This window comes from Colobus angolensis, unplaced genomic scaffold (assembly GCF_000951035.1).
Source record: "Colobus angolensis palliatus isolate OR3802 unplaced genomic scaffold, Cang.pa_1.0 Scaffold158, whole genome shotgun sequence".
Classification (NCBI taxonomy): domain Eukaryota; kingdom Metazoa; phylum Chordata; class Mammalia; order Primates; family Cercopithecidae; genus Colobus; species Colobus angolensis.
In genome coordinates, this window is record NW_012114688.1 from 1,340,637 (window position 1) to 1,361,671 (window position 21,035).

Consider the following 21,035-nt stretch of genomic DNA (forward strand, 5'->3'; position numbering starts at 1 on the left):
ATATAGTTGCTACAATATTCACTAAATTTAATACATATTATGCATACTTTGAAAAAATAAAGAGTATTAAGAAAAGAAAGAAATGACGGAGAAAATGAAAAAAAAGTGGCTGAAACTATCATGACAAGATATACAGCCAGGTGCAGTGGTGTTTGCCTGTAGTCCCAGCTTCTTTAGAGGCTAAAGTGGGAAGATCAAGTGGAAGATAAAGTGAAAGTTCAAGGTCAGCCTGGGTAACAGTGAGACTCATCTCTTAAAAAAAAAAAAAAAGCTATAGAGACTAGGTATGGGTGAAAGACAATTTTACTTTAGGATCAGCATGTTATCATAAGCAAAGTCTTTTAGAAACAAAACTTGTGACTTCCAAAACTTTCAAGAAGAAATCAAGGATATCTAGAGCTCAAATAAAATGCCCCATGCATTACTGGTGGTTTCCATAGAAGAAAACACTTAATTCAAGATGGTATTTTTAACTCTGAAGTTGTAAATTTATTGCATATTACATATCTTTGTATAATGGTACTATTTTTTCAGAAATACAAAATAAATGTTCCAACCTTCTATAATTAAACTAACCTTATGTCCTCTGTAGGTATTTAGGTATTGTTCATTATATGAACAAGAACATTTGTGAATATGACCTTCTTCAGTGCCAGCCAAATAGATATTTGTGTCCTACAACACAGAACATCGAAATGCATTGGCTTGTGATACATTAGTAAGTGTCATAAATAGAAGATTAGATATTTCTGGATCTATTAAAATCAATTTGAGAACCCAAACTAAAAGCACTATCTTGAATATACCAGTCTTGTCTTTTTCTTTTGTCATGATTTTATAATAATCAAACTACCTGAAAGACTACTGTGCAAAAGAAAATATAAATTGGCCCTTTGCTGGAATTGGGGTAGCATTTAATATCCTGTCTGGAAATTACATAGAAAAACACTGGCTTAAAATAAATAAGAAATTTTCTAACATTTAGAGGTACCTGACAATGGAACTAGCAGTCCAGGGAAACAGTAAGTGCTCTTTCATTACAACTTGTCAAAGAAAAGACAGATACACACTTTTGAACTACATGATATTAAAAAAAAGAAAAAAATAAACTATATGATAAAGTATAATTTCTCCCAAAGTGGTATTACCAATACATATTCCCAGACAGTCCTATATAAAAGTTATCTGACTCACATTCTCTTCGACAGTTGGTTACATCAGAAATCTTAAATGTTGCCATTCTATTAGATGTAAAATTATATCAATCATTTCTAATTCCTATTTATTTGAATATTAATAAGGTTGAGCACTTTATGTTCATTGGCCACTTGTGTTTCCTCTTCTACTTGTGTCCCGATCATTTTAGTAATAATATGTCTTGTTATTTTCCATTTGTATAAGTTCTTTATATTTTCTAGAATCAATTGCTTTGTCTATAACATGTTATAAATATCTTCTCCCAGTGTATGACTTACCTTTTTATTTTCTTTTTACCGTCTTTGATAAACATAAGTTCTCATTTTCTGTTATATTTAGCATTTTTTTGTGCTTTAAGAAATCTTTCCCTACCTTAAGGTCCTAGAGATATTTTCCTACATTTTCTTCTGAAAGGTTTTTGTGTATGATAGGATAGAAATTTAATTCCTTTTTTAATATGGATACTTATTATTCTAACACCATTTATAAGTGGTCATTTTTCACTAGCGATCTTCAATGTCATTGTTAAAAGTTGGGTTTCCCAGGAAATAAACTCTGAGATTTCATGTCAGAAGTGTCAGGGAGTGCTCTCAGGAACAACTTCTATGTAGGAAACAGGAATGGGCAGATATTTCAGTTGAGCCGTGACACAGTTGCAATCAAGGGCTTAGTCCCAAGTATAAGAAGCTCTGGAGAAAAGATGGCCCTTCAGAGTCCTGTCTCAAGATAAGGAAGCCAGATATTTTATAGATGCCCCCTTCAAGCAAGATGTTAGACTCAAACCTAACCATACTAATAATCAAACTAAACGTAAATGATCTTGGCATCATAATTAAAAGGCAGTGATTTTAAGACTGTATAAAAAGGCAAGACCCAATTATATGCTACCTACAAAAAAATTTAAGTATAAAGAGATAAAAAGGTAAAAAGAAAAAGCATAAAAAATGATAAACCAGGCTAACACCAGTTAAAAGTAAGCTGGAGTGGCTATACTAATATCATACTAAGTAGATTTCAGAGTAAAAAAAAACCACAAGTTATAAATAGAGTCATTTCATCGTGATAAAGGAGTTAATTGATCAATAGGACATAATAATGCTAAACATATGTATGTACCTAATAAGAAAGCATCAAGATACACAAAGCAAAACTGATAGAAATACAAGGAAAAATAGACAAATCTACAATTATGGTTGGAGACTTTAATACCTCTTTCTCAATAATTGAAAGAAGTAGGAAGAAAATCAGTAAAGAGAAGTAATCTTGAACAATATTATCAGCCAATTTAACCTGAATGACATTTATAGAATATTCTAAGAAAAGCATAATACATATTTTTCTCAAGTATACAGGAAATATTTACCAGTGTAGACCACATACTGGGCTTTATAACAAATCTTAATAAATTCAAAGAGTTCGGTTTATAAAAAGTGTTTTCTCTAATTATGGTGGGATTGAATTAGAAACTGGTAACAGAAAAGCCTTTGGAAAATGCCCAAATATCTGGAAACTAAATAACATGCTTCTAAATAACCCATCCATCAAAGAAGAAATCAAGGGAGAAAATTGGTCATTTGAACAGAATGAAAATGAAAATGTAACATATCAGAGTTTTGGGGATGCTGCTAAAGCAGTACTTAGGAAAAAATTATAGCACAAATAACTACATTAGAAAAGAAAACAGTCGTAAATCAATGACCTCTGCTTTCATTCTAAAAAATTAGGAAAACAAGAGCAAATTAAAACCAAAGTAAAGAAAAGAAATAAGGATCAAAGTGGAAATCAATGATAAAGAAAACAAACAAACAAAATAGTGAAAACCAATTAAGTCAAAAGCCATTTCTTGGAGTTCAGCAAAATTGACAAACATAAGTCAGACTAATCAAGAAAAGAGAGAAGACACAAATAACTAATATTAGGAATCACAGGGCAATGTCATGGCTTATGCTTATAACCCCAGCACTTTGGGAGGCCAGGGCAGGAGGATCACTTGAGCCCAGGAGTTTGACACCAGCTTGGGCACCATAGCAAGATTACACCACTACAAAAATAAAAATAAAAATAAATTAGGCCAGGTGCAGTGGCTCACGCCTGTAATCCCAGCATTTTGGGAGGCCAAGGCAGGAGGATCACTTGAGGTCAGGAGTTCAAGACCAGCCTGGCCACTGTGGTGAAACCCCATCCCTACTAAAAAAAAAAACAAAAAATTAGCTGGGCATGGTGGCGCACACCTGTAATCCCAACTACTCAGGAGACTGAGGTGGGAGAATATCGCTTGAACCCAGGAGGTGGAGGTTGCAGTGAGCCAAGATCACTCCATTGCACTCCAACCCGGACTACAGAGTGAGACCATGTCTCAAAAAAATTAAATTAAATTAAATTAAATAATAAATTAGCCAGACATGGTGGTGTGTGGCTGTAATCCTAGCTGTTTAGGAGGCTGATGTGGGACGATAGCTTGAGCCCAGGAGTTCAAAGTTACAGTGAGTTATAATCATACCACTGCACTCCAGCCTAGGTGACAGAGTGAGACTCTGTCTCAAAAAAAAAAAAAAATTAGAGGTGAAATTACCATATATTCCACAGTTATTAAAGGATGCTAAGGGGATATCATGTCAATAAATTCCACAACTTCGATAAAATAGACAAATTCCTTAAAAGACACAAATTACCAAAGCTCACTCAAGAAGCAATAGATAACCATAATAACCCTACATATATTAAAATTTGAATTTGTAGTTAAAAATTAAAAATCTCCCTACAAAGAAAACTCCAGGCCCAGATGGTTAATTCTATTAAGTATATAATGAAGAACTCCTAATAATTTTATGAAAATTATTTCTAAAAGGAATTCTGTGCAGACATGATTACCCTGATAGCAAAGTCAAAGATGTCACAAGAAAACTATAGATCAGCCTTTCTTCTAACCAAAGATTCAAAGATTCTAAACAAAATTTCACTATATCAAATTTGCTAGTATATTAAAAAGGGTAATAAACCACAATGAAATAAAGTTTATTCCAGGGATAAACATTCAAAAATTAATCAATCTAATTCACCATATTAACAACCTTGAAAAGAAAAACTATATGATCATCTTTATACATACGGAAGAGCATTTAACAAAATCCAACATCCATTCCGAATAAGAACCACCCAACAAACTAGGAATGTAATGGAACTTCCTCAATCTGATTAATTGCATCTACAAAAAGCCTTCATCTGACACCATACCTAATAGTAAAAGACTAAATGCTTTTCCTCTAAGATCAGGAACAATACAGGTATGCATGCTTTCATCATCTTTACTCATCCCTGTACTGGAGGTTGTAACCAGTACAATCATACAAGAAAGAGAAATAAAGGCAACCAGGTTAGAAAGAAAGAAGTAAAACTGTTTTTGTTTACAGACCATATGATCATCTTGAATTCCTTATGCCAAGGACACTTCAGGACACTAGACTAGGTTTTTCTCAACCAAGCGTTATTGACATTTTGGGCTAGATAATTCTCTGTTGGGGACTGACGTGCACTGGGAGGGTGGTGGCTGCCTGTACAGTGAAGGATGTTTAGCAACATCTCTGGTCTCTTCCCAGAGATACCGGTAGCACTTTCCCACCCTCACCTCAATTCCTGACAGCTACAACAACCACAAATATCTCCAATCGTTGCCAAATGTTCCCTACTGGGAAAATTCTCCCCTCCCTGCCCACATTGAGAACTACTGTTCCATAGTCAAAGTTAAGGTGAATTACAGGAATTTGATAATGAAGGAAGTTAGAAGATGGCTGTAGTAATTAAAATAAAAAATAAGAAAGGTCTGAACTCCATTAGCAATAGCAGGCTTGGACTCGAAGGGATGGGACAATAAAATTTAAGTATCATTTGGATGATAAGGTAGAATAGAGGAGTTCAAGTTTTGGTTTGCATAATGATGTAGATGATAGTGTCACCAAAGAGATGATCATATTACATGTAACAGAAAACATGGAATACATGTTCTGAAAAAGCCTATTACAGTGGCTGAATTTTTTGATTCCAAAGTATCTCCAGATTGATAGCGAGTACAAGGATGGTTACCAGAGGCTGGGAAAGGTAGTTGGGGGTAGGGGGATGGTGGGGATGGTTAATGGGTACAAAGAAATAGAATGAATGAATAAGATCTAGTATTTGATAGCACAACAGAGTGACTATAGTCAATAATAATTTAATTGTACACTTTAAAAGAACTAAAAGAGTATAATTGGATTGTTTGTAACACAAAGGATAAATGCTTGAAGGGACGGATACCCCATAGTCTATGATACGATTATTACTCATTGTATGCCTGTATCAAAACATCACATGTACCCCATAAATATATATACCTACTATGTACCCATAAAAATTAAAAATAAAAAACAAACTATCTCCAGATAAAGAGAAAGGAGGACTTCATTAACTGTGCTCTGATTTGATTCTCGGTAAACATGAATTTAAGTGGTCTTTCTAATCCCCGAATCCTGAGAGTCACCATGCGAATTGAAATGTAGAAGTCTATATATAAGTGGATTCAGTTTCTGTAAGTATGATAGAGCAGCAGAGTGGCCAAGTGGGGCAAGGAGAGGCACTCAAGTTAAGCACAAAGTTGTAAAGAGAATCTTTCCATAGTTTCTCAGAAATATATACCTCTCATCTATCTATCTGCAAAAGCAGATAAAAATCATAGTATAGCCAACTGGAATGTACCATTCCACCTTAGGTTAGCAGCTAAATCTGTGCTTATTTCTTCACTTACAAAGCACAATTTAAAAAAATCTTTATTGGAATATAATTCACATATCATATAATTCACACGTATCAAGTATATAATCCAATAGTTTCTAGTTTGTTCACAGAGTTCTGCAACCATCACCACCATCAATTTTAGAACTCCCAAAAAACTCTATCATCATTAGTAAGTCATTCCCTACTTTTCCCTCCCTCATCACCTATTCTTCCACCTGCATCCCCTAGCCCAGACAATCATTTATCTACTTTCTGTCTCTAATATATTAGGCACAGTATTCATTAACAGGCTAATATTTGGTCTTGTTTTATGACTTAATACACTTCAATTTTGGAAATTGTTATATCCAGTGGTAAATAAGAGTGAAATAATTTACCTTGGGATGAAAAGAAAAACACATTCCAGGAGCCTGTCGAGATATCAAAGCTTCGTCTTTCTTTTCCTTTTCCCCTCCCTTTCTGTTACTGGTAGCTGTAGTTCTCTTTAATCGCATCAAATCTGTATTTAAAGAAAAACATACATAACTTGTTATTTACCACATGAAAGAGTACCGCAAATATGATGTGTATTTCTTCTGCAAATAGTAATATTAGTTCTGCCAACTTTTGCATGTAATTAGGCTAAAATTAGCATACACTAGAACTAGCTGCTTAGAAAAACAATGACCAAGCCCAATTTTTTTCTTATTGGCCAAACCAAAATTTGTCACCTTTCACACATGGTTAACTAGAAAATTTTAATTCAGCACGTAACAAGAAAAAGATAACTTGATTTTTCCTTTACCATAACAGTCTAGTCCTTTTCGTATAACCCATTTGGAGATTCTTCCATCTGCTGATATAGAAACTAGTATTTCTCTTTTGTCATCTCCTGTTGTGCCTCGATCTTGTTCTATCCACTGTAGTTGCCAGACAGGTCCCAAATGTTTTTGAGGTGATTCACTAAAACAGTAAAAAAATACTAAACATATAATCATTATAATAATTTCTTAAAGGTCTTGGAGTATAAGTGATAAGGTCAGCTTTCTAGAAGATCATGACCTATTTATATAATCCTTTTATTGTTCAAAAATAGACTTTTAAATATTTTTAAAAATAGAAAAGACAACCACTTTTCTACTTAATAGTCACTGTTATTTTTTCTACTTCTTACAAAATAAAAATTGTACTGGTCTTTAACTATATTAGCTATCATAACAGCAATACAAAAGCAAAAATGTTCTTTCTTTTCAGAATCTACTTTTTTTACTCAATTCATTAATTCTTTCTTAGTTTAGTTGTGTAAATTCTGACTTTTACTTTATTTTAGACACATTGAATATAAGTATTTTCATCTTTATAATGTTTTTATGAATTAAGTTGTTAATCATTTAAATCTTATCCAGGTAAACAATTCTTCTTTCTATATTTCACTCTTCTTCCTCCGTTTCAAGATTGCCCATTGGTTTAACTCTCTCTATGGATTAGAGTTAAAATTTTTCTGAAAAATTAAACTCACTTCTCAGATTACTCTCTCTTCCTATCAGATTAATGTGATGTTTTTTTCACGGTACTGACTACCTTGATTTTTAATACAAACCCTCCAATGCAATCAGTTCTGAACATTTTAAAAATCATACATATCTTTGATTTTTTGGTGAAAATTATGGACCCTCTTCCCAGAAACACGCACAAAGGCCCATGCTTACAAAACTGCAAATAATTTGAAGTTAAGTTTAGGAGCCTCTGCTTTAATGGTTATTTCTAGTTCTAGCCAAGTTTATTCAAACACTTTTACAAACATGCCCCATTGGTATCTTGTCTATTACAAAAACCTAGTCTTTTTAATATCTTTCACCTCTAACCTTTTGGCTTTCCTCATACAACTCATTTATTCATTAATTATTCATCAAACACTTACTAGACTCCTGTTATATGTCCAATTTTCAATGACATGCTGATGATAGAAAGGTATATAAGATTCAATCCTTGCTCTCAAGGAACTTATACCCTCCTTAGTAAGATAGATAGATAGATAGATAGATAGATAGATAGATAGATAGATAGATAGATAGATAGATAGATAGATGATAGATAGATAGACAGACAGATAGGATAGATTTACATATATATACACAAACATAATTTTATATATAATATGATAAGTGCTATGATAAAGGTATGTACAGGTTGCACAAAAGAAAGGAATGGGAAAATTTCCTGGAAGAAGTGAAACCAAAGCAGTAGTTTAAGAATAAGCATAAACTGTCAAGCCAGAGGAAGTTGGTTAGTGAGATGGGCAGAGAAGAAGTTGAAGGAGCTATTAGGACACACCATTCCAGCTGCAGAGACAACATGAGGAATTATTAAATGTTTCAAAAATAATGGTATCACTCTCAGTAACGACATAAATATTTACTCAAAACTAAATAACATTAGAGTAAATCCTCCTGAAAAAGCACGTATTATACATTTATCTAATTCTCAGGTTCTTACCTACTATCCAGAACCGGAACATTACTGTTGCTCCGTACATTGTAAATTGCAATTGTGCCATTGTGGTAGCCAACTGCTAAAAGGTTAGGTGCTCCAATTGAAAAATCCACAGCAGTAACTCCATAGGGACTCTGATAAATACGTTCTGGCCACTAAATTTTAAAAAATTACATTTTCAACTTGTTTTTGTAGACCACAGTAAGACAGAATATAATGGTGGCTGAGATTTAGTTTGGTGGCAATGGGTATGTGAGCAGAGTTAGCCCACATTCAGTTACTTCTGTCCTCATTTCCAGTACAGAAAAGAATAAAACTTCACTTGGTCATTTCCTTTGATACAAGTATGAATCCTCAGCACTCAATGACTTTAAGAAATAGAGTGTTGGGCATGGGGGCTCAATCCTGGAATCCTAGCTACTAGGGAGGCTGAGGTGGGAGGATCACTTGAGACCAGCAGTTTGGGACCAGCCTGGGCAACATAACAAGACCCCCATCTCAGAAAGAAGGAAAAGAAGGAAGGAAGGAAGGAAGGAAGGAAGGAAGGAAGGAAGGAAGGACGGGAGGAAGGGAAGTACAGCATAGCCTTCTACAATAATATTTTGGTAATCTTTCAGCAGGATTAGTATTACCATCACATGTCTACCTTCTTATGGGAACAAAAAGCTAATCATCTAGCATATATTTCTGTATTCTAGCATTTGTTTCAGATGCTTGGATTATCTAAAGAATGAAGAAAAAAAGTTCTAAAACTCCCCAAGTTACAAGTTACTCTGTTCTACAACCCCATAAAGAGTTTGTTTTGTTTGAATGTCTAATTTAAATCCTTTCCTGTTTTTAACCACCTACATAAAAAAGAAGACAGACTACTGATGATGAATCCAATGTCAATCCCTCCACATTTAAAATTGCTTCTTCCTTTCTTTTATGCTATATAAACCCAGATTTATATGACATATAGCTAAGTTTATTCAAACACTGTTACAGATATTACAGACTAGAGGTATTTATAAAAATTTTAGTCATTTTTATATGTTCTTCTGGCCCTTCTCTAAGTTTTCCACTTTGCATTTCAGTTGTGAATCAAAACTAAATGTAAAACTTTAAAGTAACAGATTGACTAGGGCTGTTTAGCAGAATTACTACTATGATGCTTTATATTCATTCTCTTTGAAAAATGTATGACAGTAAGAAGGTCATATAAATTTATTTTATTTCTATTGAGAATAACAGTCAGGTGATAAGGAGGTATTCATATATTAAGAAACAACCAGGTATTTAAAAAACATAATTTTCAGCTGGGCTCCGGTGGCTCACACCTGTAATCCCAGCACTTTTGGAGGCCGAGGCGGGCAGATCACGAGGTCAAGAGATCAAGACCATCCTGGCCAACATTGTGAAATCCCGTCTCTATTAAAAATACAAAAATTAGCTGGGTGTGGTGGCATGCACCTGTAGTCCCAGCTACTCGAGAGGCTGAGGCAGGTGAATCGCTTGAACCAGGAGGTGGAGGTTGCAGTGAGTCAAGATCGCGCCACTGCACTCCAGCCTGGGCGACAATGCAAGACTCTGTCTCAAAAGAAAAACAAACAAACAAACAAACCAAAAAAAACCAAAATTTTCAAAGAATTTTCATTTACAGATTCATTTTTCTTTATAATTAGCTGTGAAAATCAATAATGGTTCAACTCTGCATCATTATATAGAAGCATATAGTACATGTTCAATAAATATTTACTGAATGAATTTATAAATGAATTATCTTTACCCTATGTCAACAAGAACAAATTTTAATTGCTACGAGTTAAACCAAAGAAAATAGTCTTAATTGATAAAATTTTCTAGACTTTATTTATTACATGTAATTATATACTTTATGAGAATTTTGTCAACAGCCAGATAAAAATGCTTCTTATTCTTGTTTGAGTTACCATGGGATTCTTTATTGACCAGCAGCAAGCCAATCCTCTTTTTTGCTCTTTAAATCCAAAGTGCCCATAGCCAACAGCCAAAAGATCCTGAAAACCAGAAAAATACATTTAAAAATAAGAGAAGATAGCATTAAAATATTGGTAAATATATACAGATATATATTAATGAGCTGTGTTAAAAATAGTAGTAAGACATTTCGACTGAGAGGAAAACATGCCAGTACACCATCTGTTTTTACTCTATACCTCCATATTCCTAAGCAAAAAAATTAATCAGTGTAATGCTTCTAATTTGCAGACTGAAAGATAAGCACCTAAAAATAACCAATTGCTAACAAGTTCTTTTACATATTAAGGTAGTCTTCTGAGATTGTATTAATAGGTTATAATATATTTTGAGTGTTTGAGGACTACCTAATTATTTCAAATGTAAAATAAAGGACACTTAAGTTAAAGGTAGGTGCCATAGACTGAATTGTGTCCCCTTAAAATTCATATGTTGAAGGTCTAACCTCAAATATGATTGCACGTGGAGATAAGGGTTTTAGGAGGAATCTAAGGTTAAATGAGATTATAAAGGATGGGGTCCTAATGAGACAGGACTGGTGACTTTATAAAAAGAGAAAAATACACCATAGATCTCTCTCTGCCATGTGAGGACACAGTGAAAAGGCAGCCACTGCAAGCCAGGAAGAGAGCTCTCACCAGAAACTGCATCAGTAGCCCTTGGATCTCAGACTTTCCAGCCTCCAGATTTATGGGAAAATAAATTGCTGTTCTTTAAGACATCCAGTCTATAATATTTTGTTATGGCAGCATGAGCTGCCTATACAGGAGGTCATTTCTAGAAATGCATATGTAAATACAAATAGGCAAAAGCTTAATAAATGAACAAATCCAGCCTCTGCTCTGTAACCAGAATACCTTTAATTTTAGAATATTACATTTTCTTATCACCACCTTACTTTCAGGACAACATAATCTCTCCACAATTCCCTCTGTCTTAAAAACAGTCTTCACTACTATACCCTTTCAGCCTGATATTGACAAATCCCTATTTCTCTCTTCTAGACTCTGCAGAGGCATTACTTTCTCTAAGAAACAGTCAAGAGCTTCTTGTATGTGTCCCCACAGCACTGTTTATTTCCTCATCATAGCACATTCAAAATTATTATACAGGTAGGGTCTATGTATAACTTCATTACTACTGTATCTCTAGTGCCTTAAGAGTGTGCCAGGCACAGAGTTAATGTTCACTAAATATTTATACAATGAATTAATAAATATTATAGACTCCATCTGTAATATGTTTGCATTTAGGCTCATTCAAAATTATTTAATTTAATCTCCATAGCAATGCATTAATTTTTAAAATGCTAGTATATTCAGTTTCTAAAAATGTTTAATATATCTTTATTACAGATTTATTAAATCCTATTTACAGGACAGGCATGGTAGCTCACACCTGTAAAAGCAGCACTTCGGGAGGCCAAGGCAGGAGGATCACTAGAAACCAGGAGTTCAAGACCAGCCTTGGCAACAAAACAAGACCCCCATCTCTCCAAAAAATTAATTAATTAAAATTAATTCCACTAATTGACAAGACAGTCCCAAATACAGTTTTATAAAGATAAATTCATAATAAAAGTGCTTTACTTTGTTACAAAATAATACACATAATTAAAATAATGTGTTATTTAGATTTCAATGGAAATGATTATAGACTTTCTGTTTTTTAATAACTATGACAACTGTTATGTCTGCACAAAGCACCTGATAAGGTGTGGCAATAAAATAATAAGGCTAATTCATAAACATACAAAATATAACATAATTTAAATAAATTGGTTTTGACTGCTTCAACAATTTAAATATTTATATCAAAGATACTGCCATTACCTGAAAAACGGTTGGAATTGTTAACTGGGAAATACCTTCAGAACCAGTTTATAAATCCCAGAAGAAAATTAGTCTAATTACTCTGTAATTCTTTCTTTTTTACAGCCAAACATATAATTCTCCAACTTGACAATTCATCTTATTTGCCTCAAGATGACTTTTGTCAGTGCAGTAGTTAAGAGCAAGAACTATGGAGCCAGATGTTTGCATTTGAATTCTGGCTGTTTCACCTACTAGTGGTGTGACTTTGGGCAAATTACTTATATTTTTTGTGCTTCAGTTTCCTTTCAACATAATGAGAAGAATAATAGTATCTAATTCACAGGGTTGTTGTGTTAGTACAGTTAAAACACAATGGTGCCTGCTACATACTAAGTGCTGTTTAAGCACTTGCTAATATCGGTGGTAACAGTATTTTAAGGAATCTCAAAATTATTTTGCACACTTGTAGGGTCACTAGATTAAGTATACACTTCCAAATATGACTACTTTGAGGCTAATATAAATTTGGGCACATGAGTTTTGGTATACATTAAATAAATCTACCAATCCTCTAGTTTACTTATCCATATCTAACATGAATTCAGAGAATGCCATGTCCCAAGTAGATCCCCTAAAATAAAAATGGTAATGTTTTACATATTAAATGTTTACTATATTAAAGGAGAAAAACATTATTTTGTAACTATTTGCATTTCCCTCTTTTTAAACTGGAACTTGTTTTAGGGGCATTCTAAAACTCAAAGTTATGGTCAATTTAAATTCCTTGTCCCATATCTAAGGAAAGCAATTCTTCATTATTTGAACTTGATAATTTCCCTTCAATGGTAGAAACAGAATTGTTCAAATGTTTCACAACTTACTGGATTTGTTTTATTCCAGGCAAGGCTGCTCACATTGAGGCCTTTGGTTAAGTCACAGGAAAAAGACCAAAGTCGTTCCAAGTTGGCAGGTATTGTTGATTCTTCTGCATGTATTTCTTCTTCCTCTTCCTTCTTAGATTCTTCCTCTACGTCTTCACGTTTTGCACTTTCTAAAAAATCTTCAGGCTCTTCAGGTTCAGGTTCTAAAGTTTAATCAAATAAAAAGATCATTGTACTCTACATGTAGACGGACCTGCCAAAGGCTCCAAACAGCCTATCTACCCACGGCTGACACTGCAAGCACCATCAGATCTGCTGGATCATATGGCGTAAGTGGCAGAGCACCGTGAAGGGCAGCCTGGATCTGTGGCAGAGTCTTCTGCTGTTCTGGGTTCCAACTCAAAGCCAGCAGCTTTTCTGTTTACTTAGTAAATGGGCCAGTGTAGCATATCCAAATGACAAATATGTTGTCTCTAAAATGTAAAGAGACTCACTAGGCATTGTGCTTCTTTTTGGTTGTGAAAGATGCCAGGTACAACAACTTATCCTTCACCTTAGTGAAAAAATCACCAAAGTGCTGGGATTACAGGCATGAGTCACCACACCCAGACAGGAGTATGTTTAGTTTTATAAGAAACGGCCAAACAATATTCCAAAATGGATATACCATTGTGCATTCCCATCAGCATGAATGAGACTTCTTGTTGCTCCACATCTCCACCAGCTTTGAGTGCTATCAGTGTTTTGGACTTGCCCATTCTAATAAGTGTGCAGTGATACCTCATTGTTGTTTTAATTTGCAATTCCCTAATGAAATCTGATATTGAAAGGTCAGGTGTAGTGGCTCACACCTGTAATCTTTGGGAGGCCAACGTGGGAGGGGAGCTTGAGTTCAGGAGTTCAAGATCAGCCTGGGCAACAAAGTGAGACCTCATCTCTACAGAAAACTTTTAAAAATTAGCTGGGTGTGGTGGTGCATGCCTGTGGTCTTAGCTAAGCCAGAAGCTGAGGCAGGAGGATCGCTTGAGACAGGGAAGCTGAGGCTACAATGAGCCGTGATTGTGCCACTGTACTCCAGCCTGGGTGACAAAGCAAGACCCTATCTCAAAAAAAAAGGGGGGGGGTTGGAGGAGGAGGATGAAGAAGAACAAGAACAAGAACAAGAGAAAATAATAGTATGATGTTGAGTATCTTTTTGTATGCTACTTTGACATGTGTATATTTTCTTCAGTGAGATATCTCTTCAGGTCTTTTACCCATTTTTAATCATATTGTTTATTTTTCTGATTGTTGGGTTTTAAGAGTTCTTTGTATATTTTGGATAATAGCAATTTATCAGAAATGTCTTCTGAAAATATTATCTTCAGTATGTGACTTGTCGTCTTATTCTCTTGACAGTGTCTTTTGCAGAGCAGAAGTGTTTAATTTTAATGAGGCTCAGCTTATCAATTATGTCTCTCAATGGATCATACATTTGGTGTTATATTTTAAAAGTCATTGTAAGACTCAAGGTCATCTAGTGTTTCTCCTATGTTGTCTTCTAGGAGTTTTATAGTTTTGCATTTTACGTTCAGGTCTATGATCCATTTGAGTTAATATTTGTGAAAGGTGTAAAGTCTACGTCTAGGTTCATATTTAGTACCACTTGTTGAAAGACTATCTTTTTTCTATTGTATTGCCTTTCTTCTTTTGTCAAAGATCAGCTGACTATATTTTGGCAGATCTATTACTAGGTTCTCTATTCTGTTCTAGTCTATATTCTTGTTTATTCTCTTGTCAATAGCATGCTATCTTGACCACGATCACTTTATACTGAGTCTTGAAATATTAAATATCTATATTAGACAAGAAAAAAATGTGAAATCAATGATCCAATTTTCCATTTTAAGAAACTAGAAAAGGAGTCAGGAACAGTAGCTCATGTCTATAATCCCAGAATGGGAACAACTCTTATTTAAAATGGTGCTGAAACAACTGGAGATTCAAAAAACAATCTTTAAACTCTAACTTAGTCCATTCATAAAAAAATTAATTGAAAATAGATAACATGATAGATATGTTAATGTGCTTCACTATAATGACCTTTTTACTATATATTTATCTTGTAACATCATGTTGTATACCTTAAATATACACAATAAATTTGTTAAAAATAAAAATAGGCCAGGCGCAGTGGCTCACACCTGTAACCTCAGCACTTTGGGAGGCGGAGGTGGATGGATCATTTGAGGTCAGAAGTTCAAGATCAGCCTGGCCAACATGGTGAAACCCCGTCTCTACTAAAAATACAAAAATTAGCCAGGCGGTAGTGGTGTGCGCCTGTAATCCCAGCTACTAGGGAGGCTGAGGTGGGAGAATCCCTTGAGCCTGGGAGGAAGAAGTTGCAGTGAACTGAGACAGGGCCATTGCACTCCAGTCTGGGCCAGAGAGTGAGACTCTGTCTCAAAAAATAAGCAAATAAATAAACAAACAATCCAATATAGATAGTAGACCTAAACATAAAAGCTAAAACTATACAGCTTCTATAAGAAAACTGGGACGTACAAATTTGCAAACTTGGGGCAGGCAAAGATTTGTTCGAGAGCTCATGGAAGGAATTAATTACAAAAGAAAAAATTGACAGATTAGATTTCACAAAAATAAACTTCTGTTCATCAAAAAAATTTTAAGAAAATAAATTGGCAATCCATAGACTTAAATATTTGCAAAATATGTAACTGACAAAAGGTTTGTATCCAGAGTATATAAAAATAAACTCTTACAACTTGAGTTTTTAAAAGACAATTCAGGCTGGGCACGGTGGCTCATGCCCTGTAATCCCAGCACTTTGGGAGGCTGAGGAGGGTGGATCACCTGACGTCAGGAGTTTGAGACCAGCCTGACCAACATGGTGAAACCCAGTCTCTACTAAACTACAAAAATTAGCCGGGCATGGTGGTGGGCGGCTGTAATCCCAGCTACTTGGGAGGCTAAGGCAGGAATCACTGGAACCCAGGAGGTGAAGGTTGCAGTGAGCCAAGATTGTGCCTTTACACTCCAGCCTGGGTGACAGAGTGAAACTCCATCTCAAAAAAAAAGAAGTAGAAGAAAAATTTATAAAAATAAAAAAATAAAAAGGCAACTCAACTTTAAAATTGGTAAGAGACTTGACCAAACAGTAAACAGAAAATATTCAAGTGACCAAAATAAACCACATAAACAAGAACTCAGTTTTTAGAACAACACTAAAAGGATTGCCAACATCAGGTGTTATAAATGTTGTGAAGCAACTGAGACTCTTACACATTGCTGTGTGAGTATAAGATGGTATAACCACTTTGGAAAAGTATTTTACTGTTTCTTAAAATGTTAAACATCTACCCAGTAATCCAATAATCCCATTTGTAGGTATTTTCACAGGAAAAATTAAAACATCCATTTACCAAAAGGCTCACACAAAAATGTTCATACCAGCTTTACTTTGAATATCTCCAGACTGAAAGTATGCAAGTGTCCCTCAACATGTGAATGGATAAACAAATCATTATGGTATATTCATATACTACAGCATTACTTGGGAAAAAAAATGAACTACTTATACACGCATCAACCTAGGAAATCTCAAAAACATTGATATTGAATGCAAGAAGCCAGACTCAAAAGAATACTTACTTTATGAACCCACTTATATTATATGACATACCAGAATAGGGAAAGTTAATCTATATTGATGGAAATCAGAGCAATGCCTGTGTGTGTGTGTGGTGGGGGTTGGGGAGTGGGGTTAAGGTTTACTTGGAAAACTGCACACAGTAACTCTTAGGGTTAATAGACAGGTCCTCTGTCTTGATTAAGGTATTGGTAACTCCAGTTTATACATTTCCAAAATGCATTTTTATATATAATTTAAAATATATATTTCATTGTATATAAATCTTACCTCATTAAAACATTTGCTAGAGTATTTTTATTTCTTAGATGTGTTGAAAGAAGTGATGTGCCAACAGTAACATTTACATTGTTACATTTACATTTTGTTTTGTAAATGTCAATATATAAGTACTATATGAATTGCAACCTTACAACTCTTTAAATATAGGATGAAAAATACATATATATAAGTGATTAAAATGTTTAAATATCAACCTAATGTGAGAGAAGGAACACAGTTTTTCAATACTCTTCTAGATGCATGCAGGCAAAAAGATTTACAAACATTTGTCACACATACTATTCTGTAACCTTTTTCTTTTCAAATGTAACCATATAGATTAATTTTGACTTGAAGAATCAAGATAAATTTCATAAAGGAAGTTTCCTTAATCCATATTTGAAAGCTGGGAATACAATAGGCAAGCATGCGGTGGGGATAGACTGTCAAGCAAATTCCAACTAGAAGTACTGAGGCAGGAAAATGTGGGTTCTATTTGAGGACTACCAGATAAGTCTAAATATAGCTAACTTTTAGAGTCTCCAAAGCAATATGACAATACAAAGTAATCTGTGGCCATACTGCAGATATCTTTTGAATGATACACTTTGAGCTTTGTAATTTATTCTAGGCAATGGGAAAGCATTGAAGGTTTTTTGAGTGGTTTAGGATACATCAGCAAAGTGCGCTGATATAGCAGAAAGAGAACTAGAACTTGAGATGGTTGAATGCCTAGCTTTTCTACTTACTATTAACCTCACAAAGTTTCTATAGCCTTCATTTTCTTCATTCATGTATTTTTTAATACATGATGAAAGATTGATTAAGATAATCTCTAAAATCCTTTAAAATATTCTGTTATCATGAGAGATGGGATTTGTAGCAATGAGAACAGGAAGAATGCCCCTGCAATAGATTTGGGAGTAGTAACAAAAGTAAGAACCTAGAAAGTAACAATGATAATGGAAAAGAAGAGGTTGAATATGAGAGATACTGTAAAAATGAATAAGTAATTGAATGCAGGAATAAGGGAGAACCAAGAGCTATAGATGCTTAGGAAGTTTTGAATCTGAGACAATCTGCTTCTGTGGGCATCCTAGTCTGGACTCTAGTGCTACTCACACATTTAGGGCTGAAAGCTTTAGAAATATGTCCTCTGATAATGATAACTCAACCTGGAGATTACGTTTAGAAATATATACTAAAACCCTTACATTTTAAAAATTATTTGAGTTTGTCTAAACATGATATCTTCTTTTTCTTTTTTTAAGAGACAAGGTCTTGCTCTGTCACCCAGGCGGGAGTGCAGTGGCATGATCATAGCTTGCTACAACCTTGAACTCCTGGGCCCAAGCAATCCTCTTCTTCAGCCTCCCTAAGTACTGGGATTATAAGCATAAGCAACTGCACCCAGCCTAAACATGTTTATTTTTTTAAATACCTTTTAAAACAGGAAGCTGACGATAAGCTGCAAGTTTTGGCTGAAATAAATTTTCCATTAGAACTCGTTCCATAAAAAATAAGTCCTGATGAAATTTGTCAGACTTTAATATTGCATCTGAGTGGTCTTCCTCATCTTCATGGATTTTTGCCAGAATTACGTTTTCTATGTCCATTAGAGAACTAGTTTCACTATCTACAAAATACAAACATGACACAATGATAAAATATTCAAATGGATGGTTCATACATTCTAAAGACTTTTTAAATGACATTTCATCACTTGTATTTATTTTCCTCCAGTTTTCAACAACTTTAATAGACATTTATTGAATATCTTATGTACCAAGCACATGAAAGATGCACATACCTCATTTTGGAATTCTTTTTTTTTTTTTTTTTTTGAGACGGAGTCTCGCTCTGTTGCCCAGGCTGGAGAGCAGTGGCATGATATCGGCTCACTGCAAGCTCCGCCGCCCTGGTTCACGCCATTCTCCTGCCTCAGCCTTCTGAGTAGCTGGGACTACAGGCGCCCGCTACCACGCCCGGCTAATTTTTTGTATGTTTTAGTAGAGATGGGGTTTCACCGCGTTAGCCAGGATGGTCTCAATCTCTTGACCTCGTAATCCACCCGTCTCGGCCTCCCAAAGTGCTGGGATTACAGGCTTGAGCCACCGCGCCCGGCCTGGAATTCTTAACCATCAAAAACTGTACTATTTTTCAGAACACAGACAATGATAACCTCCTGAGGTAATTTTTATCTTTATTCTTTTAAAATTCAAGTTGAAATAAGATGATCAGTCTTCAGAAAAAGGTCTGATTTGATTATTGCTATACAGAAATACTATACTATTGTATTAAGTTTTCTATTGCTGCTGTAACAAATCACAGTGGCTTAAAACAACGCAAATTTATCTTACAGTTCAGTAGATTAGAGGCCTAACAGATGTCACTGAGCTAAAACCAAGAAGTTGATAGGGCTTTGTTCCTTTCTGAAGGTTCTAAAGGAGAATTTGTTTCCTTGATTTTTTCAGTTTCTGGGGGACACCACAATCTTTCCTTCATCTTCAAAGACAGCAACGTTGATTGCATTCCTGCTGACCTTCTTCTGTCATCACATCTCTCTCCCAGATCACAGCTGGAAAAGGTCTTTTACTTTTTAGTACTCCATGTGATTAGATTGGGGCCAATAAGATTATTCAGAATAACATTTCCATCTGAAGATCCCCATTGTAATCACATCCGGAAAATCTCTTTTGCCGTATTAGGTAACACATTCACAGGTTCCAGGGATTGGGGTGTGCACAAATTTGCGGGACTATTGTTCTGCCTACCACACTACTTAGTAAACTCTTATTTTAAAAAAAGAATGAAGGAAACTCTTGCTTCTTTATCTTCATAGATAGAGGGAGTGTACTTCTCCTTATTCCTCCTGCTAAATTCAACTAACTGGAAATTTTAGAAAACAACAAACATAAGTAGTCTTTGAAAGGTGAAGAGAAGGAATGGGTATTCTTTTTGCCTCATATATTTCAGATATGGAGCTGAAGAAGTCAGCAACCTGGGAACACTGATGGGCATAAGCAAGAAAAAATCCCCAAAAGAAGCCTCCTCTCTTTAGCCAAAGGACCAGGAAAAGCGTAGCCTTGAAAGAAAGCAAGCTTTTAGATGGCAGCCATTCTACTCCAGCCAAGCACAGAAAAAACTGTAGCCCCACCCACGTGACAAAGGCCAAGTGGGAGCCTAGTCTTCCACCCTCACTAGGCTGTAACAAGGCATCCCAGATCCCTGACTTTTCACTGTGTATGGTGTCAGAGAAGGCCCAACAGGCAGGCAGGACTTTCATCCCTACCAAACATAATGATAGTGGTCCCCTTCCTACAGTGTCAGTGGAGACCAGCTGGGGAGCCTGGAATTCCAACCTATCCAGTAGTAACAAAGTATACCTTCCTCTTCCCACTGGAGTAGTCAGAGTTGGACTGGTGAAGAGTCAAAACTTTTAACACTCCCCAGCAGCAATGAGAACAACCCCCACTGTGTAGTGTCACTGTAGGCCACATGTATGGCACTAATGAAGCATTCCTATACCTCCTAGCCATGGTGTTGTCAATGGAAACCGGAGCTCCTATCACTGCCCCATGGTAATGAAGACACCACTTCCCCTGATGTCATTGGAGGTCAAGTGGCAAATATAGACTTCTACCCCTACCTGGAAATAATCAGGCAGTGACTCCCACTTTCCCCTGCCAGAACAGTGTCAAACAAAGCCTGTTTAAATGGAAGTTTAGAAAAGATTCAGACTCTTACAATACCCCAAATGTCCAGGTTTCAATTGAAAGTCACTCATCATAGCAAGAACCAAGAAAATCTTAACTTGAATGGAAAAAGTCCCTATACACCAACATCAATGTTACAATTATCTGACAAAGAGTTTAAAGCAAACATCATAAAAATCCTTCAACAAGTTATTTATGAACACACTTGAAACAAATGAAAAAATAGAAAGTATCATCGGCCGGGCGCGGTGGCTCAAGCCTGTAATCCCAGCACTTTGGG

General features: G+C 35.2%; 1 protein-coding gene across 1 annotated transcript in view; it reads right to left on the bottom strand.

Moving 5' to 3' along the window:
• Positions 1–21,035, bottom strand: part of WDR78 (WD repeat domain 78) — a 106,838-nt gene that overhangs the window by 11,514 nt on the left and 74,289 nt on the right. The window contains 7 exon segments of the mRNA XM_011936870.1: positions 577–675; positions 6,342–6,463; positions 6,749–6,906; positions 8,440–8,591; positions 10,368–10,454; positions 13,130–13,332; positions 18,481–18,675. Of these exon segments, the coding sequence (XP_011792260.1) occupies positions 577–675; positions 6,342–6,463; positions 6,749–6,906; positions 8,440–8,591; positions 10,368–10,454; positions 13,130–13,332; positions 18,481–18,675 (1,016 nt within the window).